Source organism: Herpailurus yagouaroundi, unplaced genomic scaffold (assembly GCF_014898765.1).
Source record: "Herpailurus yagouaroundi ecotype Mexico unplaced genomic scaffold, PumYag 140, whole genome shotgun sequence".
Classification (NCBI taxonomy): domain Eukaryota; kingdom Metazoa; phylum Chordata; class Mammalia; order Carnivora; family Felidae; genus Herpailurus; species Herpailurus yagouaroundi.
In genome coordinates, this window is record NW_024412395.1 from 70271129 (window position 1) to 70297012 (window position 25884).

Below are 25884 nucleotides of genomic sequence, written 5' to 3' on the forward strand. Positions count from 1 at the left end.
AATTGTGGATGTAATTAAAATGACAGAAATCCTTAGGAATACTAAACCTGGTAAAAGAAAATTTAGTGAGTTTGTGTGTCTAATAAGTAATTTGATATATTAATTAAATCTCATCCTTTTTCAGAATTATTGATATAATTTAATCTCAGCTAAAATAATTTAAAATTTTCCTTTTTTTGTGACTATTAAGGAACACCCATTTTCCTATAGGAAAGTTAATAGATTTTCATTCCTCTGAGAATCAGTTAAAGCTTCCGATATTTTAATCACACTTTAAGGACATAATGGTTTATTATTAAGGATTTTGGGGGTTTGCATTGTGGATGCTCTGAAAGAAGAAATTACATGTATTACAAAGTGGGAGAGACCTTTGAAGAATCTATTGCATGAGCTTTAAATATTTAAAGTAAAAGGTAGTTGAATGGAAACAAATATGGCAGGTTTGTGTGTCTCTTGACCTAGACTCTTTTCTAAGACTTGGGTCTCATCTATTCCATTAGAAGTCTGTTTATTTTTGTTGGTGTTCTTCATGTGCATTATGAATATGATGTTTTATGCTTTATATTTCTTTCATGGAAAGGACCATTTTATAATGTTTTGAACAGTTTAGATCTTGCTAATGTATAATTGTCTCGCATATGAATATTTCATCATGGAGTTCTTTAAATCTATTAAGGAATAAATAACCCCCATTCAGGAATAATAAAAGGTCCCTAGCCCCTTTGCTTTGGATTTAGTTTTATCTTACCTGCTTCTTTCATACTTTTCAGTAGAATGAAGATTAGCACAGTTACGATATTAAATGCAAATTTCCTTTTTGATCTGACATGTTCAAAAAACTAGTACAATAGTAGAATGTCTTAAACTCTCTTAAACTTAATAATGGAACAAGTGGGAAATCAGAGAAGTTGATGCTGGGAAAAAATAGTAATCCTCATCTTGTCAGAATTCTCACAGCTAAAACATACCATTAGGGTTTCAAATAGTTTGTCATTTCTCAATACATTCTGTTTAGGGGGCTGCACGTTAATTTGCACAGTACATTAATTTAATTTTAAAGAGAAATTTCTTTTTTTTCTTTTTTTTTTCTTTCTTTAACATTTATTTATTTTTTAGTGACACAGAGAGACAGAGCTTGAGCAGGGGAGGGGCAGAGAGAGAGGGAGACACAGAATCCGAAGCAGGCTCCAGGCTCCGAGGCATCAGCACAGAGCCCGACGCGGGGCTTAAACTCACGAACCGCGAGATCATGACCTGAGCCGAGATCATGACCGGAGCCGAAGTCGGATGCTTAACCGACTGAGCCACCCAGGCGCCCCAAAGAGAAATTTCTGAAAAAAGTGTTAACATTTATATACACTACATGCATTCTGTGTGCTTAGAGGACAATGTTTCTTGAATGATTTGGCTGTGAGTTAATTGAAGAATTTCCAGCCTTATCCTATAAAATACCTATGTTAATGCGTAGTTATTGTTTAATTGAAAAAATAAATATAATATACTGTTTTTCTAATTTAATAGATTAAACTTAAGCATTGGATACTTTAATTAAAACTTTAAGGGGTCTGTAAGACATTTTTCTCCAGCTTCATTCAGAAATCAGAAAAAATCAATAGGAGGGAACATTTTAAGTTTCCCAAGTTACGACTAATATCCATTAGGAGCTATATGTTTAATTCAGAGCTCTGACAGCAATGAGATCCAAAATACCTTAAGATCACTACATGCTTAGTAATAAATGTGTTTAAGTAAATTATTTGGCACTTGGAACATACAGGAGTTAGTGCCTAGGCCAAGTCTGCAGTCTTAAGTGTAAGCCGTGATGTAACTAAACTTAATTATTTTAACTTGAGTTGTAGGACTAGGACGAAAGTTAGAATTCATTTCCTAGGCTTAAGGCTCATCCATTCCTAAGCCCAGTTCTGGCTTTTTGTAAACCTTTTGTGTTTCAACCTGTGTCCTAACCCACTGAGCCCTTCTCCCCAGGCCCTATACCTTTAAGCTACAGTCTTCCGAACTTGGTGGTACTTCAGAGGCTTTAAATGCGGTCTCTACCCTCAAGTTTCCTGTTTTTTCCTTACCATTTCCAGTCCCTATCTTTCATTCCTTTGGCACACACTGGATCTCATCTAGATGTTAAGAGGAAAACAGTCTGGTGGAACTAATTCACCTTAATCTGTAAATGACTCATGAGCTAACTTCCCAAGTTTTTTTCACATTTTTTATAAATCTGTAAGAAGCTGCTGTTAACTTAGACAATTTTAAAGTAAAAATTTCAGGCTGTGTTGGGAGGAAGGAATTTATAGTCCTTTGCATAAAAAATCAGTCACATTTTACTGGGATTTTGCCCTTGCTTTCTCCTCACTGCTGGAAGAGTCTCTCCTCTTTGGAATGCCACAGACTTCACAAAAGTGTGTATATTTCCTATGACATGAAGAGGAGGATTCAAGAGTAGTGATTATGAATCCATTTGGTATTTGTTATTTGAGGATAGCTTCGATTGCATTTTTATTTGTGGAAATGGAGGGAAAAGACTTTTCTTTCATGATCTCTTAAAATGCTGGTGCTGGGTCTGGACTAACACATGAAGTATATTCTAACACTAATCATGTGTAGTTTCTGCATCAGGGAATGCATCCTTTGATCTCTTGGAAAAATAGCCATGTTATGGGAATCAACCATACAGCCTTATGAGAAATAAATATTGAGGATGAGAGAATGTAGGAGATTATAGGGAAAGTAACAGCTAAAGCACTGTTACTAGATTCGAAATTCCTCAGGACACCAATTTACATAGAGAGCATCCCTTTTGGTATGTGAAAGGGGGCCAATGATCAGATTTTGTCTCAAATGTTGGTTTCATTCAACAGCAGCCTTCATAAAGACTTTATTCTACATTGAGCACTTTGCTAGGAACAGAGGGGGATAACAAGGCCTGTTCCTACCCTCAGGGAGCTTATAGCCTGACAGTAACCTGTTCCGCAGAGCCAGGTGGGGTTGCTTCTCTGTTCTGTGGCTTCTTATGTATAACACTTAGAATGGCATTTGTCACAGTGTTTAAGTGTCTGCTTATCTGTCTTCCTACTCCCTCTTAACTCATTCCCCATGAAGATCATCTTTCTTCCAGATCCCCAGGACTAGGTCAGTAACTGGCATATTTTAATAAGTGGGGAAAAAATGAGACAGGAAGTAGTGTGGGGTTCAGAGAAGGGAGAGGACACCTACACCAAGGGGGTGTGGGAAAGGCTTTATGGAAAAGGCTAGTGGAGGTGGGTGGGAGGGAGCGTGCCTGGCACAGGGGCAGGGAAGTGGGAGGCACATTCGAGGAATGCCCGGTGTATCAGTTTGGCATGAGCACAGGGGCATGTTTGGGACCAGAGAGAAGGCTGGAAAGGTAGGTTTGGGTCTGGGATGCCTGTATGAGTAGTTTGGATTTCTTTCCCTTGCAGTGGGGGCATTTGCACAGGTGGAGTAAAGAGGAAGATCTTTAGGAAGATAAAGTTGGTATTGCAGTATGGGATGTATTGGAGGTAAGGGGGAGCTGTTTTCAATGTTGAAGCAAGAAGCAGTCAAAACTAGAATTGGGTGCTTTTGAGGCAGAGAAAGAAAAAGGGTGGTGATGTGGTTTAAAGAGATGAGGATTTGAGAAAGGAAGAGGAAAACAAAGATGAAAGAGTAGTGGCGCAACTAAAGAAATAAGAGTTGGGAAGAGTAGATTTGGAAGTGTGGAAGAAGGGAGGAAAATGTGAAGTTTTGACAATTTCCAGGTAGTAGTTGAAATGCGAAATTACCAGAAAAATGATTTGGTCTGATGGTTCTCAAACTTTTCAGTTACGAAGATTATTTTTTTAATTAAAAAATTGCACATGTTCATTGATATTTTTTAGTATTTTTGAGTGAGAAACATATACTGTAATGACAACAGCTACTGTGACCACTTCGACCACTACTGTGAATTTGGTTACACTTTTAAATAAGTTTATTATTTTATTAAATCACAAGGTGTTTACTTTCATTCACAAAGTAGGCCTGTGTGAAAGGCATGTTTTTTACTCACTAGCCAGTGCTTGTTGCACATTTGCCAGTAACCCCACGGTCCCTGGCACTGGTCCAATCTTCAGATAACGATTTGGAGGTCAGTCTGCTTTTTGTGATAATTGAAGCCTGGGAGTGGTTGAGATTCTCTTTTGATGGAGAATATGGAAAGACAATAGAAAAGAGATTTAATGTAAAAGTTGAGAGAACTCTTGTACTTAAGGAAGGCATTGCCATTACCAAAGTCAGGTATAGAGTGTTTCATGGAGTTCTGTCAAGCTGCAGAGAGGTTAAAGAGAGAGGCTAATGATAATAGCTGCTTGAGAGTTTTGATAGAGTTGTAGGACCAGGAGGCAGGCTGAAACTTCTTGGAATGGATTCAGGCAGGTTTAAGGGAAAGGTTCGTTTCTCTAGTGACCAGTAAAGGCCTCTGTCCTACACTAAATGCCAGAGAAGTTTTGTTTCCTGTAGCCATATTAAGTGCTTTGTTGTGGTTCAAGGACAAAATAGTAGGAGTTGACCTGTCAAGTTTTCTGGGCCAAGCTAACCCCTTATTTTATTGAGCATAATTCGAATCTGACAGGTGACTGATGGTATCCAGTAAGGAAGCAAAGTGAGTTTGTTTTTAAGGTTCTGTAACAATTATTACCATTAAAAATAGATTAATGAATAACAAATGGCCTTAATTGAATCCATTGTTGTTTAATTCCTCTTCCTCTTGAACTGACCAGGCTGAGAACATTCAAGCTAGTACAAGTGGAGGTTTGCTGTATATAGGCAGCAGGCCTTTGGTTGAGATTTTGAATGCAGTAAAAATTAGTAACCGGTTTCTCTTAACTTTGGAATTCATAAAAAGGTCAGACTCACCATGGTTGTTTCAGCATCCTGCAAAGGCCAGGTAGCAGTAGTTTTCAGCTGAGTAGATTTACTATACTATTAGCTACCTGCTTATCGTGTTGTCGTTCGGATCTTTTTATATTTACTAAAGATTGGAGAGATGTAGATAGATGCTTGCTCTTGACTTGTTTGACCTTCATGTTGAAGCATGAATAGATACAGCGTTTGTAAAAACAGAAAAACTCATAAGAATTTTCTTTTAAATCAAATCAAGTTAATGTATGAAGTGGTGGGTGTTTAAATTATCACAACTGGCTTTTGTAAGAAACTGAGACATTCTCCTAAAGCAAAAGCTTAAGGTGAAAACTCCTTTCCCAGCAGTCAGTGTGGGCCTTTAGAAGCCTCCTGGGACTCTAAATAGTTGACTTATTTATCTTTCATCTGGTATCTTGACTTTGGAAATGCACATTTGGTCCTATCAGTCATTACGGAGGCAGTATAATAATTACTGCTTTCTTAATGGCACTGCTTTCTTACCCCCTTAGGAACTAGAGGGTTTCTTTTCTTTCTAGGTAAAGATGAGAAAGGATAGACATTTTAAATTAATATTTTCCAAACTTATAGACTTAATGTCAGAAGAATAAAACTTAAGTTTGGGTCTTTAGTTCTCCTTAAGTTTTTTCTCTTTTATATTTGTCTAACATATATTCCTTTCCTTTCTTATTGCTAATAAAAAGATTCAAAAACTATTCTTACAGATTTTCTCATGTAGTCTTTCCTTTATTGTATAATTTGGGGGAGCACATATGATGAAATCATCACAAACCCTGCAAAGTTATAGTCCTTTTATTAAAAAGATTGTGTGTGTACCTGTATTTTTTTTTTTTTTTGTATACTCTTGAGCTGAAAGTCTTTGAAGCTCTTGCATTAGGTGCATGATGGGAAAGGAGGTTTCCTTTTTTCTACCTCAGACACTTTCTAGAAGTCCTTCTATTTGGTATAATGTAGTTCAATACGGACTTTATCTTGCGTCTGTAGTTCCAAAGAACTGTGTTCTTAGGTTTTAGTGTCCAGCTGGATGAAACGCTCTCTCCCTGGAGAGGCTCCGTGGAGTGGGAGGGCAAGCAGATCCTCTTGTGGGTGATTTGGAAGATGTGAGAATGTTTTTATCCAGAGGGCTGAGGTGGCATGAATATGAAGGTAGACTTAAAAAATCTGGATAATCACAATATGTAGGAGTTTGTGGTACCCAGAAGGTATACTAAATAGGGATCTTCTAGTGTATGTTGCCAAATTTATCAAATCATGAGTCTCCTAGGGTACAACTCTGTGACATAGGAAATTGTATTTTTTAGTAGCACCCCAAGTGATGGCTGCTGCTCCCCAATTAAATTGTTTTTTTTATATCCCTTATAAACGGATATAACCCTTGGGGACAGGTCATCAAGTCACCTGGCAATACCCTTGTAAAATAAAGAACCATAAAATTTGAGGAAGTCACTAGTTGATCCAAGCAGATTGTGGATGACACAGAGGTCCCCTTAGAAGTCAGTCCTTAGGGTGTTAGGGAGCTACATTCTTCTTCAATGGGATGACTGAGACTAGGATTTTGTATAGCATTCTGGTCAATGACATAAAACAGAAGTCCCAAAAATTGGATGACCTCCTGGCCTTTAGAGATGTTCCTAAGACTCCTCTGCTTGCCTTATCTCCCAGTTAACTGTTGTTCTGTACAATTTTGAGTTGCAAGTGGAGCTTCCGTTTTCCTCTGATGTACATACTCTTTTGGCTTTCGATAACTTTCTCCATGGAGGGCTATAGGATACTTTTTAATCCTAAAGGAGTAGGTTGATTACAACATGTTTGTTTGTTTCTCTTATATGGAAGTACTTGGCCAACTCCTCTTTGTATGTGGGAGGTCTCCAGGCAACTGTGAATAACTTTTAAAGGCTGCTAAGAGGTCAAGAAGTGCTTTGCTGGGTCTTGTTCTGTCTCTTTAAAAGCAGGCTTCTCTGTCTTGATTGGGTTCTAAGAGTATGTTTCTTCCTGGACTCTGTCTTAGGCTCTCCTCTGTTTCTTTGGAGGGCTGTTCCACTCTCCCTTTTTCCATTCTGTATCTCTAACCGTTATACACACTTAGGCTCCAGTCTGTTACTTTGCATGCAGGGCATATCTATTTAAGCATTCTACCTTACGCCATCTTCAAGTGCCATATGTTTGAAAGAGAATCTCATCATCCTGATTTTTCTGTATCCCCAATGCCTGTCGCGGTTCTTAGACTGTCTAATCCTGTAGTCATCCATTAACTCTTTTCTTCGTGGAATCACAGAAAGTGTCAAAAAATGGTAGCCATTTCCTTTCCTTCATCACTTACATCTAAGTGATCACCAAATCCTGTCATTTATTTGTTTGAATTTTTCCTCCTTCTCTTTTTCTTGGTTCTTAAATTACCACCACCTTCTATCTTCTCACCTCCAATTCATACTGAAATCTATCTTCCTCTGCCTGCCAGACTAATCTTGCTAATTTTTCTTCATAAAATGGGAATTACTATACCAATTTCGCAGGGCTGTTGAGAGGATTAAAGATCTTCTTTGACTTATAGTTGGGGTAACATTCCAGAAAGTTGTAACATGTCATGTGTTGAAAACGGGTTTAATACACCAAACCTAACTGAACATCATTGGTTAGCCTAGCCTACCTTAAACGTGCTCAGAACACTTACATTGGCTTACAGTTGGGCACAATCATCTAACACAAAGCCTAGTTTATAATAAAGTGTTGGATATCCATGTAATTTATTGAATACTGAAAGTCAAAACCAGTGGTTGGCATGGGCACAGAATGATGGTAAGCATATTGGTTGTTATCCTCATGATTGTGTGGCTGACTGTGAGCGTTGGCTCACTGCTGCTGCCCAGCATTACAAGAGAGTATTGCTAGCCCAGGAAAAGATCAAAATTCAAAATCTGAAGCATGGTTTCTACTGAATGCATATGGCTTTCGCACCATCGCAAAGTTGAAAAATCGTAAGTCAAACCTGTAAGTTGGGGACCATCTGTAGATGTAATGTAAAGTATTTGTCATATTGTCTGAGGCAAAATAAGTATTCGGCAAATGGCAGTATAACATACTTATTATGTCCTTCTGAATTTGATTATCCTTCACTTCACCTCTGTATCCATACCATGGAAGCAGCAACGTGAAAAGTCAAAAATAGAGGATATAGAGCCCTGTAAGCCTTGGTTTGAGTCTTAGACTTCTGCTTAACTAGTTGTGAGATTTTAGGCAAATTACTTGCATTCTTTATAGTTTTCACTTTAAAATGGAAACAATTATATTGACCACTAGGATTGGTAGGAGAATAAAATGAGAGAACTTATGTAGAGGGGGGATGCTTCCTTAACAGTTGCTATGCAAATGCTCCTTGTCTTTGTTCTTCCCACACTGTATTTGTAAATCCTGTGGTGTCTGAAAAACAGGTTTAAGAATTTTGGAGCAAGTGAGATGAGTATTTCCTCTCTTCTTCTTGCAGGTTAAGACCATCCACAGTAATGGCTGCGGCCTTACCCAGGACCCTGGGGGAGTTGCAGTTGTATAGAATATTACAAAAAGCCAATCTGCTGTCTTACTTTGATGCCTTTATTCAACAAGGTGGTGATGATGTCCAGCAGCTCTGTGAAGCTGGAGAAGAGGAATTCTTGGAAATCATGGCGCTCGTGGGCATGGCTAGCAAACCCCTTCATGTCAGAAGGCTACAGAAAGCTTTGAGAGACTGGGTTACAAACCCTGGCCTTTTCAATCAGCCACTGACTTCCCTGCCTGTCAGTAGCATACCCATCTATAAGTTACCAGAGGGATCACCAACGTGGCTGGGGATATCCTGCAGCAGTTATGACAGGAGTAGCAGTGCCCGGGAACCTCACTTAAAAATCCCCAAGTGCGCTGCCACCACTTGTGTGCAGAGTTTGGGACAGGGGAAATCAGATGTGGTGGGGAGCTTAGTGCTGCAGGGTATCGGGGAGTCCAGACTCTGGCAAGGCCACCACGCCACCGAGAGCGAGCACAGCCTCTCTCCGGCAGACCTTGGCTCCCCGGCTTCCCCGAAGGAAAGCAGCGAGGCCCTGGACGCTGCCGCCGCGCTGTCTGTGGCCGAGTGTGTGGAGCGGATGGCCCCCACGCTGCCAAAAAGTGACTTGAATGAAGTGAAAGAGCTGCTAAAAACCAACAAGAAGTTGGCCAAAATGATCGGGCACATCTTTGAGATGAGTGACGATGATCCACACAAAGAGGAGGAAATTCGAAAGTACAGTGCAATATATGGCAGGTTTGACTCAAAGAGAAAGGATGGGAAACATCTCACGCTTCATGAGGTAAAAAGCCCACATTTTTCTTTGTATGTGTGTGGTAGGTTTTGTTCCTTAGAGGTAAGTTGGGTAATATTTTGCAGCGAAGGAGATACACTCCCTGAAAGCAGTGTTAAGAACCTTTAGGTGTTCGCAAAATATGAACTCTTTTATGAAAATAGACCTTGTTTATTGTGTTGGGGTGTTTTTGCATTGGACTCAAACATGTTGAGCTTTGGAACTACGGTGTAGGGGAAGAATTTAAGCAGGGAAAGCATAAAGTCTGTGCACTTAGAAGGCAGTTTGTATTTTAATGAAGAAATAAAACAGGGTTTTAAATACAACCATTTAAAAAGCATTTTTGTAGACATTTTTTAGAAAAAAAATTTGTAAAAAATAGCTGGAACTTAAAAGGAATTTTCAGCTAGCATAGAAAATAAAATTATATTAGATGAACGTTATTATTATAGGTTTGAAAATTGTTTTGGTTTGACATTTGGCATTCAAATTCTCATCATTGTATATTTGTAGCACTCTGTCCAGAAATATCTTCCTTAATTAGAAGAATGCATATATATCTCTTTTGCACGTACTTCCTTTCTCTTCTTGTCCATCTGGTCAGTGCATCATCTTTAAGATTTCACTCAAGCATAAGCTTAAGTCTGTTCTGATATGTTTTCCCACAAGTAGAATGATCTCCCTTTCCGTTTCCATTTTTATCCCTACGTATACTACTGTCATAGTAACTTCGGCACTTCATTGTACTTATTTGAATACTAGTCTGTCCCTCACAGTTTACTTTGGGTTCCTTCAAGGCAGAGGTAATGTCTCATTCATTTTTATATCTTCAGAGTCTAACACACTCAATATGTGCTTAGAAAATGAACACATTTTCAAGAGTTAAAAAGGCGATTTTATTGCTGATTTTTTAAATAGCTTTTATCCTGTAAAGATTGAAAAAATGTTCAGTTGAATATAGTACTCCATGTAAGAAACGTTAGATTTTTCTCCTAAGATTTGTACTTTAACACAAAAGAATGTATACTTACTGCAAAAATATTCAGTCCTTACAAAAGGATGTAAAGTAATTGAATCTGTAAACTTTCAGATAGTTTTCTTTACACATACAAATAAGGGATCATATTTTGCACACTGTTCTCCAAATTCCTTTTTTTTTTTAATTTTCACATTGGTATTCCTTTTTTTTTTTTTTTTAAGTTTATTTGAGAGAGACAGAGCAAGTGGGGTAGGGGCAGAGAGAGAGGAGACAGAGAATCCCAAAAAGGCTCCGTGCTGCCAGCGTGGAGTCGGATGCAGGGCTTGAACTCAGGAAACTGTGAGATCATGACCTGAGCAGAAACCAAGAGCCGGATGCTTAACCGACTGAGCCACCCAGGTGGCCCTCCAAATTCCTTTTTTTTTTTTTTTTTCCAAAAAACTTAACAGTACACTCACAGTAGAATATACTGTTAGATATCTTTCCAAGTAAGTAAACGTAGAGGTGCCTTTTTAATTTTTGTGTTGCATTATATTCCATAATGTGAATGTGCCATTATTTATTTATCTGAACCATTCACTTGTTGGTGTCATTTAGGTCATTCTATTTTGTCTATACTATGTATGGTGGTACATGAATATTATACACCTGGTCCTTTACAGACAGACTCATGCATATTTTTCTATGGAATAGCTTCCAACATCTAAAATTATGGGATCAGAGAATATCTAGATTTAATATTTTAGTAGATACTGCTAAATTGCTTTCTGCAACTTCTATACTGCCATTACTATATGCAGGTATCCATTTCTCCACACTCTTGCTAATACTACAATATCATTCTTTTTAATCTTTGCCAGTCTAACAGATGAAAAATTTTCATTGCTCATATTTACTTTCCTTAGGGAGGATGAGTATCTTTCTATATGTGTAATGGACATCCAATTTTATGTTCTTATCCTTTGTTTTAATGTTGGGGTTTTTCTTAGCCTCTAAAAAATTGATTGGATAGAACTTTTTATATTTTAAGGATATTAACCTTTTGTCTCACGTTGTAAACATTTTCACAGATTATCATTTGTCCTTTGACCTTTCAGACTCATTGCCATACTGAAGTTTGATTTTATGTAGTGTTATTTACTGATTTTGTCCTGTTTGATTTCATTAGTCTAACTCTCTATTCCTATACCAGTGTAGAGTTACATTAATTAGTATAGCTAAATAATATATTTTGGTATCTGGAAAGGCAAGTGTTCCTTCAGTAGTCTTGTTGCTTCTGTTTTTTTAGGTAGCCATATGCATTTCTCCTTTCAAATGAAATTTTTAATGCATTTGTTAAATTTCCCAAAATTTTCTGTTGGTATTTTTATTAGAAATTCCTTAAAGGTGTGGATTCACTTGGGAAAAATTGACATATTTACAATAATGAAAACGCCCATACAATAAGTATAGTGTCTACATATTCCTCAGTAATTTTATAGTTCTTTATTCACATATCACATAGGTTTTGCACATTTTTTGTTAGGTCAAGTACTGCGTATTATATATATGCATGTTAAATGTTTATTATATATTTAAATTTATTTTGTTTAATACAGGGTATGCAAATATATAGGATTTAAAAGGGATATAATTGTAAATGAAATTTTTTTCCCCACTTTTTTTTAATTACTATCACTGGCTGATTTTTGTATATTAATCTTTTTTTTCAGCAATTTCACTACCTCATCTTTTTAAATGCTTTAGATTTGGATGCATAATGGAGCTCAGAATAAGGAAATTGGTTAGTAAAATGTCTTAAAGTAACAGTGAATCTGTAATTTGATATATGTTGGGCATATCCTTTTGCAATTGTTATATGTATTGTGGCCATACAATAACAGACTCACAAGGATTTAGGAATAGATCCAGAAAATACACTTAGTGTTATAATTCTGATACACTTTGACGTTTTCACTACCTATGAATTAATAGAGGAGTTGTTGTGGTTGTCATTAGTAGAAAACAAAGGGCAAAACATGTTGGCAGTTTTAGTTTCATGCTTTAATCTAGTTTTTATGTGATTTTTTTAAACATAGCAGATGAAACACAGAATTGAGCCAGTATTATTATCAAAGCAAACGTATGTTAAAGAGATGACTTTAATAAACCAAATCAACCTCACTTTTTTCTTTTAGAAGTCCTAACCTACTTTTAAAAGAGAGAAAAATTATTTCACACTTGGTTTTTGCTAAAGGGTTCTTTGCTTCTGTAGATAAATAGGTACAGATGGTATTTAGGTAATGAGATTATCGTGGGTTTCCCAAAATAAGAGAACACTCAAAATGAATGCTAGTAGGCTGAGATGTGGGGGTGGGGGCTTTAGAATATGTGGCTTGTATTTTTGAAACTTAGACCACTTGTTATTTGTAACTCAAGTATGTGAATCTGGTCCAAAATTATAGCTTAGGATAGATGTTTATGAATCAGGATGCTTCCTTCAAACTAGTAACCATTCAACAGCTTGGTGGAAATTATGAAATCTTGAGAGAATTAAAAGAGAAGGTGCTACATTAAGTGTACCATCTAAGTATGATAATTTCACATTTTCTCACTTGACTGTTTAAAATGAATGAAAGATATTTGAGTTTTTTCTAAATTCCTAAGATTAAAGAACGATACTGGTTTGTCTTCAATTTCCAAATATAGAAATACATGATTTACTGTTAATTCACTGTTCCTGTTTGTGAGTTTTCTTCATATAAACGCAGTGGATACTGTTCTTTCAATCTTTCAAGACATAGAGCTGTATGTAGGTCTTTAGTGAATGAAAATCAAAAAGTTATCTACACCTGAAAACATTTTTTCAACTTTCTCAGGTACTTAAAATTCTTTTTTCTTGTATGTATTTTTATATTTGTTTCCAAATGCACTGTACATGGGCAGTAAAGAATTACAGAATTAATCATTGTTATAAACTTTTTTTTTAAGCTAAAGAATCAGCAGTGGTCTTAAGACCTGGTTATATTGATTTAGCATAATTCCCAAAGTTTTGGTATGAAGTTATTTTTTTCCAATTCTGATTACTTCTCTTTTTATTTATGATTTCGTACCCATGAACTATTTATATGTTTTTTTATTTCCAAATATGAGGGGTTTCCCTTAATTATTTTTCTAATGATTTTTAACTGAATTATAGTGTGGTCAGAACACAAGGTTTGCATGATGCCAAAGCTTTAAGATTTGTTGAGATTTTAGTTACAGTTCAGTATGTGGTGTTTTTTTATGTGCTTCTGTAGCTGTTGGTAGAGCATTCTGTGTCTGTTTTAACAAGCTTATTAACTTCACTAGACCTTCTAAAGTAGTATTTTATTTCATTTCATTTCATTTCATTTCATTTCATTTCATTTCATTTCATTTCATTTCATTTCATTTCATTTCATTTCATTTCGGTCTGCTTGCTCTATCAGGAAGACTTTTGTTTGAAAATCACCTACTGTGATTGTGGAGTTGTCTGTTTCTCTTTGTATTTTGCAGTGACTATATCAATCTTTAATAATACATTTTGCTTTAAAAGCCTATTTTGGGCACACCTGGGTGGCTCAGTTCGTTGAGCATCAGATTTTGTTTCCGGTCATGATCTTGCAGTTTGTGAGATGTGCCCCACATTGGGGTCTGCAATGACAGCCTGCCAGTGCAGAGACGGCTTCAGATCCTCTGTCCCCCTCTCTCTGCCCTTCCCCCGCTTGCGCTCTGCCAAAAAATAAATATTAAAAAAAAAGCCCATTTTGTTTGATATTAATATAAATACATGTGCTTTCTTTTTGTTAGTAATCGCTTTATGTTTTCTGCATCCTTTTACTTTCAGTTTTTCTGAATCCATGTTTTACATACATCTCTTGTAAATACCAATAGTTGGATTTCTTAAAAAAATCGAGTCAAATTTTGTCTTCTCACTGTAATATTTGACCTTTTTACATTTATTATAATGACTAATATTTTGAATTCATTCCCCTTATTTTATATTTCTATCCTGCCTCCCCCTCTTCAGATCTCAGGTTTACTATTTGGAATTAAGTTTCCTTTAGCCTGAGGTACATGTTGTAGAATTTCTTCAAAAAAAAATTTTTTAATGTTTATTTTTGAGAGACAGAGACAGAGTGTGAGCGGGGGAGGGGCAGAGAGAGAGGGAGACACAGAATCCGAAGCAGGCTCCAGGCTCTGAGCTGTCAGCACAGAGCCTGACTCAGGGCTCCAACTCACTAACCACGAGATCATGACCTGAGCTGAAGTTGGAAGCTTAATCGGCTGAGCCACCCAGGCACCCCATATTGTAGAATTTCTTAATGAAAGCCTACTGACCTACCCCAACCACTGGAATATAGCTTAATTTTGCCCTCATTCTTAACTGCTGTTTATTCTGTGTATCAAATTCTATATTGTTATCTTCCCTTAGTAATTGAAGATACTTCCTTGGCTTTTGGTTTTCATTATTATGTTTGCAAGTCAGTGGTCATCTGACTACTGGCTGCTTTTGAAATCTTCTGTTTGCCTCTCCCTGGTTTTTTTCTCTCCTGATTTCTCAGTTTTTCTTGGTCTTTTCTTTACTGTATTATTCATGTCATGTTTTCAACTCTTTTTATTTCTTTAAATGAAATCTTTGAGAGCTCATTCTGCTGTCATTTCTGCTGATTATTACTTTTGATGCCTTGTTTCTTTGGATGTTTTATGATTTCTACCATTCATATTTCTTGGAACTGTGGGAATGTTTGGAGGTCTGGGAAGAAAATGGATTCTCCTAGAGGTTATTTGCTTTTGCTTCCACCAGGTACCTGTTTTCTGCACAATACAAGTCTGGGACCCCCTGAAAAAAATTCTCAGCCCACTTAGTGTGAATTAGGGCTAAAAATCATGTGAGGGCTGATTTGGAGTTATGAAATCTCCAGAGAGTATCTTCTGTTTTCTCCCACTCATAGTAACAAGGGTCAAAACAGGTAATTTCCCCAGCACTCTCCTGGGAGTACAGGTGTATTTTTAATTCAGGCTAATAGTGGGTATGTAGTGCTTTGGGATTTCAGCTTTGTGGAGGAGGGGTCTTAGATGCCTCACCTTTAGTGGATCCTGCGTTTTTCTTCTTCTCTTCCCAGAGAGATGTTCCCACACTTCAGGCCGTGAAGACTGAAACTCAGGGTCATCTGGTTTAGCAACTGTCCTCAATTTACTCCTTTGAGATACTGTCTTCATTCATTTGAGCCTGACTAACCCTTACTGTTGTCTTGCTGGCTTATTGATGCATTTAAGATATTTTTCCCCTCCATTTCATCCAACATTTTTTAGTTGTTTCCTTTGAGGGGGCCAGTCATTCCCTCCCTGTGCTGGAAAATGAAAGCCTTGAATGCCTTTGAGCCTCCCTATCACACAGCGTTCTCATGGTATTTTTATGCTAACAATACTCAGTGGAAAGTCAAATCATGTGATTGTTAAAGATTATAATTTTAACTACCAGTAAAGGAAATTTTAAGTCTAGTTATAAATGATAGAAAGCTAACTTCAAGAAATATTTTACATCAAGATTGAATGGAATTTTGGTGTTTTTAGCCACAAAAAGAGGAATTGGAGGAAGTAAACAATTAGAATATTTTATACTTTTAACAAAACTAGACACTTGGAATTTTTAAAAAGCTAGTATGGTACTGCAGTGACTACTGTATTAGAGTATTTGTATAAGTTTTCGAAATATATCATAATATTTATTGATTTAATTATTAATTAGTATGAAGTCTAGAAAACACTGACAGAAAATACATTTTTGAGGGGTAACCTTGATGAGTCAGCTTCTTATTATAACTTGGAGTGGGCCATAGTTATTTTTGCAACCTCAGTTTTAATACCAGAGGTCTCCCTAAGAGCCTGGAGTGCTCAGTCTACTTTTTTTTTTTTTATCTTTTAAGCCTGAATTCAAGTAACGAAGGATGTGTTATGTTTGTTTGCTTTTTTGATTCCTGATAGGATGGTGGAAAGAATACCAAATACTGTTTTCAGTTTATGTTGAAAGGTTATTTTCTCTGGTTGTGCATAAGGTGGTACCTCTAAAGTGTTGTCAACTAAAATATCTTAATGACAATCAGAAGTTCTCCATACTAATTTAGGGTTATCAATACAGGAAAGACCAGGCTACATAAGAAGGAGCTTGAGAAGGACTTCAAGGTCATTGTAGCTACTACTAAGCCAAAATTGAAGTAAATTTATTTAGGAAATCATTCTTTAAGTATATTTCACTTTTAGCTCCATTAACACTGTGCCTTTCAAAAGCACTTAGGGAAGAAATTGGTCTATTGATGATTCTTTAGGAAGAGGGGAGAAGACTGAAAATACATTGCTTCTATTATGCTCTCCTATTCAGTTGTGGATTTAAAATAGGAAGCCTGGGGTTGGGGGGGAGGGTGTGCCCCAGCAGAGCTCAGTTGGTTAAGCAACCAATTCTTGACTTAGGCACAGGTCCTGATCTCACAGTGGTTTATGAGCTCAAGCCTCGCTTTGGGCTCTGCACTAACAGTGCAGAGCCTGCTTGGGATTCTCTCTCTGCCTCTCCCCTGCTCACTTACTGGCTCTCTCAAAATAAATAAATAAACATTACAAATAAAATAGGATACTTGGGTTTATTATAACATTGTCAGTAGCAAAATTATTTGAGAATAAGCCAGTGTAAATTACAGGTGGAAATCTGGGGAGGAGGATGTAAGGTATGTAATTTATATCATATAACATATTCTTTTTAAAAAAATTTTTTTTTTTTTGAGACAGAGAGAGACAAAGCATGAGCAGGGGAGGGGCAGAGAGAAAGCGAGACACAGAATCTGAAGCAGGCTCTAGGCTCTGAGCTTCAGCACAGAGCCTGACACGGGGCTCGAACTCACGGACTGTGAGATCATGACCTTAGCTGAAGTCGGATGCCTAATCGACTGAGCCACCCAGGCTCCCCTATCATAACATATTCTAAATGGTTTCAGTACTTAAGTGGAAAAAATAAAGCTGTTAGACTAAATTACAGGAAAACATTTATGTATTATTAGGGCGTGAATGGAATTTCTATGCTTGGCACCCAAGACAAAAATTATAAGGCTGATGATAAACTGAAAAAGGAAAATACCTCTGCACATGAAGAGTTAATGTTCTTAAGTTCCTGAAGTCCATAAGAAACAAAATAGTTCAATGGAAGAAACAGGCAACTGCCATGAGCAAGCAGATTTTATTTTATTTTTTTTTAATTTTTTTTTTTTCAACGTTTATTTATTTTTGGGACAGAGAGAGACAGAGCATGAACGGGGGAGGGGCAGAGAGAGAGGGAGACACAGAATCGGAAACAGGCTCCAGACTCCGAGCTATCCGCCCAGAGCCTGACGCGGGGCTCGAACTCACGGACCGCGAGATCGTGACCTGAGCTGAAGTCGGACGCTTAACCGACTGCGCCACCCAGGCGCCCCGAGCAAGCAGATTTTAAAACAACTTAAAAACATTAAAAAAGGTTCAGCTTTATAGTTAAAGAAATGTGAATTATAATCAAATGTCACTGAAAATACATTAAATTGGTAAAGCTTTTAAAATAAAATAACCAGTGTTAGTTAATTCTGAGTAATGGATCTTCATATAATTGTTTTTAGCGTTATGATTTGGAGCAATTTTTCTGGAGAGTAATTTGGTGAAATATGTAAGTTTTAAAATGTAGTATGTTTTGTGGCCTTACGAGTTTATTCATAGGAATTTATTCCAAGAAAATAATTGAATATGTGTGCAGAGATATACAATTAAGAATGTTCTTTGCAGCTTTCTTTGTAGTACATGAAAAACTGGGGAGTTTAATGTTCAGAGTGAGGTTGATTTAAATAATATATTACTCTTAACTATAATGGAATATTTCTAGTTAGTAAAAATGAGATCATAAAGAATACTTAAATTCATTTATCAGTTTACATGCCACGTGCTGATGTAAACAAACCACCTTTCTGCCTTAATACGTGATGTACAAAAATGTAGCGTATGTGAGAAAAGGTAATTGCAAATCTATATTCACGTGTATGTTTATATGTTCACAGACAGATAGTAGACTATATACATTAAAATGTTAGTAGATGGAAGGTGTGCATTCTGCATTTATTTTCTTGTTTTGCTTCTATTTTTGAAAATTTAAATGCAGATGATTTTTATGAATAAAGTGGGATGCCTGGGTAGGGAGAAAGTAAATGCCTGCCTTTTTGTGAAAGGAAACCAAGAACTAAGAACAACTTTGTGCCACGTGTGTCTCCTCATTTATCTCTTGTTAAAATCCCTTGAGGTAGTTCCCGTTTTGATTATCCTGTTTTTGCCTCTGAGAAAACTGAGGCTCTGAGAAGATTTTACATGCCCAAAGTCCTACAGATGCTAAGTGATGGAGCAAGACTCCTCTCAGATCTGTCTGCCATCAAAGCCCATTCTCATCTTGCCATCAGTCATGTGTGGAACCAGCATGTTTCTTGCTTTTTAAAAAAGTGTGATATACCTCTTCGCAGTTCCCTCCATCAATTTAAGTTGGTAAAATTATGTGAAAAAAACTTTTTCTGATTTATGAAAAAATTAATAGGTTTTGAATTTAAAAGGTAGCATTTGCTACTTTAAATTTCATTACAGAATGTTTTGTCAGGTAGCAACTCTGTATTGGCATTATTTAACACTTTGATGAAAAAGTAGAATTCGATGAATTTTAGAGAATTACTTACTCCAAGACAGTGATTTTCCTTTTTGGCCCTAATTTGTGATAACTCTGGTACTAAGTGATTTGATAAATATTTAACTCCAGTCATCTAATTTTTATTCCTTTCTAAGAATTTTCATATCCGTTCACTTTGAAAAATATGTCAGACCATGTATACTCATTTTTAGTTAGGGGAATGTTATCACCAAATCATATCCTATACCCTGGCTTTTCATAAAAATGAGATACAGAACATTTTTTACTTTTTGTTTTTATTTTATTTTGCTTACTTTCTATAAATTCTCATACCTAAACAAAAGTATTTTAAGCCTATAAATACCTAAAACCAAGAAGACTATTTTGATTAATTTGAGTCCTGAGAGATGGTAGATGATGTGATTTTCTTGTGAAATTAGGCATTAGGACTAATAAGGAATAAAGAAAGGCCTATCCTGATTTTTATAAATTACGATCTCATTATATAATGACCTGACATTTTTATATCCTTAAATGAAGCATTTTTCACACTGGTGAAATGAGGGTGTTTATAACTTTTAAACTTGGTTTTGGATCCACAGCTCACTGTTAATGAAGCGGCTGCTCAGCTCTGCGTGAAGGATAACGCCCTGCTGACGAGAAGAGATGAACTATTTGCCCTGGCTAGGCAGATTTCTCGAGAAGTCACCTACAAATATACCTACAGAACCACCAAGTAAGTGTCTAACTAATTGGCAATATTTTTACATTGCTTTATGGGAGTAGGACATTTTTCCAGACATTGCTAAAGTGGTTTTTCTTGTTTTGTTTAAATCCTCTTTTGTCTTTCTTTTGAAAGGCAGTTCCCTAGTATTACAGCATCGTTCTGGTAGTGGTTTTAGACGTTCTTCGCACACAGATGCTTTGGTTTTGAGTGTGAGGATGGGATTTAGTCAGTCAGCATGTGTAGGCTCTTTTGTATACTCACTTACCATATGAACTTGTTGAACTCTCTGAGGAAGCAAAGGGGTTCCTTTTGCTGCAGGGTGTTTGCAAGCTAATGAGATTAGCAGAATAGATAAAAAAGACTCCATTGATGAGTATTTAAGGGAAAATTGAAAGATACCAGATGATGTAGAATATGGACATGTAAAATATGGAAGTGCAATATGGAATATTTGAAATAAAAAACTTAATTGTTGAAAAGCAGTGTGGCTTTAAAATTTGATATAAATATCTTATTCCTCTTATCTCATCCTCACTTAAACCCTAAGCAAAATGGTTGTAGTACCATTTTGATTGTATTCTTCGGTTCCACATAGACCCTAACTTCTCGTTCACCATCAGTTGTATGTGCGACTGCTTCTCTGAGGAGATGCCAATGACCACTGGCATTGGAGTAATTGAATGTGTATTCAGAAACCACATCCTGAGCACCCTCCCCAGCCCTAATAAATCACAGTTTCTGGATGGAACCTTGGAATCCACATTTTCACAAGTATCTCAGATTATTCTGGTGCCTGCTCCAGATTGAAAAAACACTGTAGTAGGCATTTGCTGTCATTGTCATGATTTCCCCCTAGCTCCTAGCAGCCTCATTTGCTACCCTGCCTAAAGAAAGATCCCACATGTTTACAAACTGACACAAAGTAAAATTCTGCAGACTAAATGAACAAGCTAATCAAGAGCTGATTCAGTGATATATTTATTTTTTTCACTGTATTCTACAAAATTTCTGACTGCTTAATTTAACTTTTTTAATGTTTATTTTTGAGAGAGAGACTGAGCACGAGTCGGGGGAGGAGCAGAGAGAGAGAGAGGGAGACACAGAATCCAAAGGAGTCTCCAGGCTCTGAGCTGTCAGCACAGAGCCCGACTGAACCCATGAACCTCAAGATCATGGCCTGAGCCGAAGTCGGATGCTTAACTGACTGAGCCACCCAGGCGCCTCTCTGATTGCTTTATTTAAATGATTTGCTTTAATCAGAGTAATATATATACAGGATTTAGGGAGTCATGCAGTACACAGGGCTTATGATGAAACTCAGCAGTTTCTCTGCTCCACACCTTCCCCCTTCTGAGTACCACATCACATCTTAGAGGCAGCTGCTTTCAACAGTTTTTAGCTATTTCTTGTAGTATGTACATTTATATGTTTTTTAAGTTAAATATATTTTTAAATATATAAGACTTTTACATCATGTGAAAGTCAAAACCATGTGAATATGTAATATAAAAAAGTTGTACTCTGGTTCTTGTCTTTTTACCCTCTTCCTCTCCTCAGTGTGTAAATGGTTTTATTAGGTTTTTTTTCAGCTTTCTAGTGTATGTTTATGCACTTGCAAACAAATATAAATATATTTTCTCATTTTTACCTTTTTTCCAAAAAACAATAGGCAGCATATATTTACATTATTCTATATCTTGCTTTTAACGTATCTTGGAGATCTTGTCGTATTAGTACGTACACATCTAGCATTATTTTTTGCATCTGCATGGTATTGCATTGTGTGGATATACCATGATTTATTTAACCAGTCCCCTATTGATGGATACTGGAGTTATTTCTAGTCTTTTATCATTATAAATAGCACCATAATAGATAACATCATACGTATTTTGTTGGTTCTGAGATATACTTTTTTTTTTTACATTTTAACGTCTTTATTTTGAGGGATAACTTAGAATTGATGACTTATTGTAGTTTAAGTGGCCATAGTATTTCAAATATCTGTAGGTACCTTTGGGAGATTTCCCAGAAGAGGGATCTGTAGGTCAAGGGAAAATGCCTCTGTAGTTTCAATAGATAGACAAAATGTATTTTAATCTTATGTAGCCTTAAGCATTCATCTTAAAGAGCCACTGGTCATTTTATCCTGAAGTGTTTCTACTGATTCGTAAAAGGATATCATGCAGTGTAAACCTCCTTGATTTTTTTTTCTTTTTCATTATGTGATCATTACATATTTATTAAGTAATTTCTTTGTGGGTAGTTCTTAGGTAGTGGCCTTTTAAAGTGTATAAGTGTGTCTGCGTATTTTTCTAATTTTATTTAGAAGTGATAAAAAGTCTCTTCTTTATTATGTCCATGTTCACTATGAATCTCTTACTTCCAGTGTAAAGGTTCCAGTGGTATATGTTTTGGTGGAAGTTTATAGATTGAGATGTCTTCAGGATAAAATTTTTTACCTTCTCAAGTTTTTCTCTTCAGGTCAAAATGTGGAGAAAGAGATGAATTATCTCCGAAGAGAATTAAAGTGGAGGTAAGATTATGCATTATATATTTTCATGCTAATAATGTTTATTTACTAATTCAAACCAAAAAAAAGGATATTCCATGAACAAGTGAAAAATGGGAATTTTGGAATCTTTAAAACAATATAGAATTTTGTTGCTTTGAAGTATCTAATTTGAACTAGGAAACTGAAGAAATTCTTAGAAAACAATGATGAGATTGATGTCCAGTCATTTTATTACAGCTTGATATGTCAGTGGGTGTTGCTTATAGATTTAAAACTCCTGGTTACATGATTTCTTTCTTTTTTTTTTTTTTTAAACTTTATCTATCTATTTTTTTGAGAGAGAGAGAGCACAAGCAGGGGAGGGGCAGAGAGAAGGAGAGACAGAATCCAAACCAGTCTCTGCACCATCAGCGCAGAGCTCAGTGTGGGGCTCGAAGTCACAAACTGTGAGATCATGACCTGAGCCACAATCAAGAGTCAGACACTTAAGCAACTGAACCACCCAGGGGCTCCAAATGATTTCTTTTATAATCTTATTTACATCATTTAGTCAATCAAATACATTTAGAGGAGCCAAGGTTTATTTATATTAACAATCTGAGAGAAATGACAATTTAGTAGCTGCAAGTAATGGAGACTTGCCTATAATTAAGCCTCTTAGAGGATTGTGGTTGAGGCTGTCCCTTCAGATTTTAGGCTTGCAAGAGATAAGGTGGGAGTTGAGCAAGAAAAACGAGCTTTTGTTAGGGCTGTCAGAACTATAGAATGGTTTCAAAACCACTGTTCCTTAATTTGGAATAAATACTTTTTAAAGGCCAGTCTGAAGCAGAGTAGAAATTTGAAGCCAGAGAGCTCCTTCCTTTTTTTCTTGGGCAGGGGATTGACAAGGGGGGGGGTCATTAATTCTCTTAGCCATCCATTATTTAATTTCAAGTTCAAACAAATAAACTATGTTTGACTATCCTAAATTCTCTCATTATTTTAACTAAGCATCTGTTTGGACTAATCTTTCAGCCATACCAAAGCCACAGTTATCTTTTAAAAACATAAATCCTGGGGCACCTGGGTGGCTCGGTTGAGCATCCAACTTTGGCTAGGATCATGATCTCACGGTTAGTGAGTTCGAGCCCCACATCAGGTTCACTGCTGACAGTGTAGAGACTGCTTCCGATCCTCTGTCCCCCTCTCCCCTGCTTGTGCTCTGTCAAAAATGAAAAAATAATAAAAATTTAAAAAAAAAAAACAATTACAAAAGAAAGAAACAAACAAACATAAATCCCTTCCTTGCTTAAATCTTTCCAGGGCTTTCTACTGTACCTAGAATAAAATCTACACTTTTTCCTGAGGCATCTAAGATCCTCTATGATCTGACTCTAACTTTGTATCTCTGGCCTCATCTGCTACCACACTTCCCCATTCTTACTGTGTCCCAGCTACACTGACCCACTTTCTGTTGCTGGAACATGCCAAACTCATTTGTGCCTCATCACTCACTGTTTGTTCCCCTGCCTAGATCTTTAGCTCTTCACCTGGCTTTAGCTCATAGCTGAGAATTTGCTCTGACATACCTGCTTCCCTTTCTAAAAGGGCACCTTTACCTCAAAATCACATTCAGGCTCATTTTCCTGGTTTGTTTGTTTTCATAGCACTTACTGGTACCTGAAACTATTATGTATTTATTTTTATTATCAGTCTTCCCCATTAGATGAGAGTACAGCTCTTATCTGTCCACTACTTTATACTCAGATTTTATAATAGTGCCTTGCACTTAATAGGCACTTAATAAAATCTGTTAGATGAAATAATGAATGGCCATGGTTAAGCATCTTTGATTTCTTAAAAACTTTAGCCTAAAGCAGTGGTTCTTGAAGAAGGGAAGAATTTAAAACGTTGTGCTTATATTTGTAATCAACCTCTTATTAGGTCTTGAGTAATGTTTAAGATGGGTTAGCTTCAGATACTATACAAAAAAAATTGTTCAAATGATCCAAAAGTAACAAACCTATACAATTTTTAATTTTATTTGAGAGAGAGAACATGCAAGTGGGGTAGAGGGACAGAAGGAGTATTGTATAGTATACAAGACTTTTCATCAAGTATTAATGCTTTGTCTAGATCTACTTTCTATGTGGCTACTGCGAAGGGGAGAGTTTCTGGCATGAGAAGAGATTAAGGGAGGCTCTGTTGAGTAGGTAACTGTTTGAGCTGGTTTATTTTATTTTTAAAAAATTTTTTTAATCTTTATTTATTTCTGAGAAAGAGAGAGAGTGTGAGCGGAGGAGGAACAGAGAGAGAGGGAAACACAGAATCCAAAGCAGGCTCCAGGCTCCGAGCTTTCAGCACAGGGCCCAATGCGGGGTTCGAACCCATGAACCGCGAGTTCATGACCTGAAGTTGGACGCTCAACCAACCAACTGAGCCACCCAGGGCTGGGTTTTAAAATAAGGGTAGGATTTCAGAAGGTAAAGATGTAGGGTGGAGGGTAGAGGGGCATCACAAAGGTAGTCTATCTAGCATGGGCAAAGACACAGAGGAGAAAATCTTGTGCATTTTTAGAGAACAGTGAGAACAGTTTGTTCAGAATATATGACTGACACCAAGGACTTCGTAAGTACAACTAGAAAGATTTTAGAATTCTTTGAACATAGTGTTTCTTATTTCATTTGAATTACTAATTCTCTGTTAAAAGAATATACTATAAAGATAACCTTAGCACGTTGTAAATTATAGCAGATTACTAATTACTAGGTCCATATGAATGAGAATTTAGTCTTTAATTTTCATGTTTCTGAAATCCTTGACAGTAACCAATTGGCATACATGCCAAGTTGCTGACTTCTTTTCATTTTAAAAAGATAATTAAGAAAAAAATTTTTAAGCTTATTTATTTTTCTTGAGAGAGAGGGAGAAGAGTGCATGAGCAGGGGAGGGGCAGAGAGAGAGGAAGAGAGAATCCCAAGCAGGTTCTGCACTGTCAGCACAGAGCCTGCCTGCCCAACACAGGGCTTAAAGTAAGGATCCTTGAGACCATGACCTGAGCCAAAACCAAGAGTTGGACGCTCACCCAACTGAGCTACCCAGACACCCCTTAAAAAAGATAATTTTTATAATGAACAAAAAGAAATGTAATGTCAGTAGATAAAATAGAAATGACATCACAAATAGATACGTAAGGGAAAGAAAAAATTTCTTGCGTGCCATTATCAGTGCATTAGGATAAACTAACGAAACTAAACGAAAGTGTTTTCTTGTTGCTGAATTATGTAATTTCCTGAACTGTTTGTGAAGGATTGGCTAGAAGTTTTAAAATCCTTGTCTGATATTTTTCCTCTTATTATGTAGTGAGTTGTTCCCTTTTAAAGATTTTTTTTTAATATAAAATTTATTGTCAAATTGGTTTCCATACAACACCCAGTGCTCATCCCAGCCGGTGCCCTCCTCAATGCCCATCACCCACCCTCCCCTCCCTCCCACCCTAAAGATATTTTGTAATGGTAGTTTTGAGAGTGTGAGCCAGTGCGAGTGGGGAAGGGTCAGAGAGAGAGAGAGAGAAAGGGAATCCCAAGCAGGCTTCTTGCTGTCAGGATGGAGCCCGGCTCTGGGTTCTATCTCAGGAACTGGGAGATCCTGACCCGAGCTGAAATCAAGAGTCAGACTTGCAACAGACTGAGCCACCCAAGCACCCCAGTTGTTCCCCTTGAAGGATAGTTAGCTATTTATTTGATTGTTTTGGTTTTTTTTTTT

General features: G+C 36.8%; 1 protein-coding gene across 2 annotated transcripts in view; it reads left to right on the top strand.

Annotated features, from left to right (window-relative positions):
* NAB1 (NGFI-A binding protein 1) overlaps positions 1-25884 on the top strand; it is a 43796-nt gene that overhangs the window by 2066 nt on the left and 15846 nt on the right. For both annotated transcript variants that reach the window (XM_040475673.1, XM_040475674.1), the window contains exons 2-4: positions 8408-9245; positions 19501-19634; positions 22110-22161. In XM_040475673.1, coding sequence (XP_040331607.1) covers positions 8427-9245; positions 19501-19634; positions 22110-22161 — 1005 coding nt within the window. In that variant the 5' untranslated portion in view covers positions 8408-8426. The remainder of the gene's footprint in view (positions 1-8407; positions 9246-19500; positions 19635-22109; positions 22162-25884) is intronic.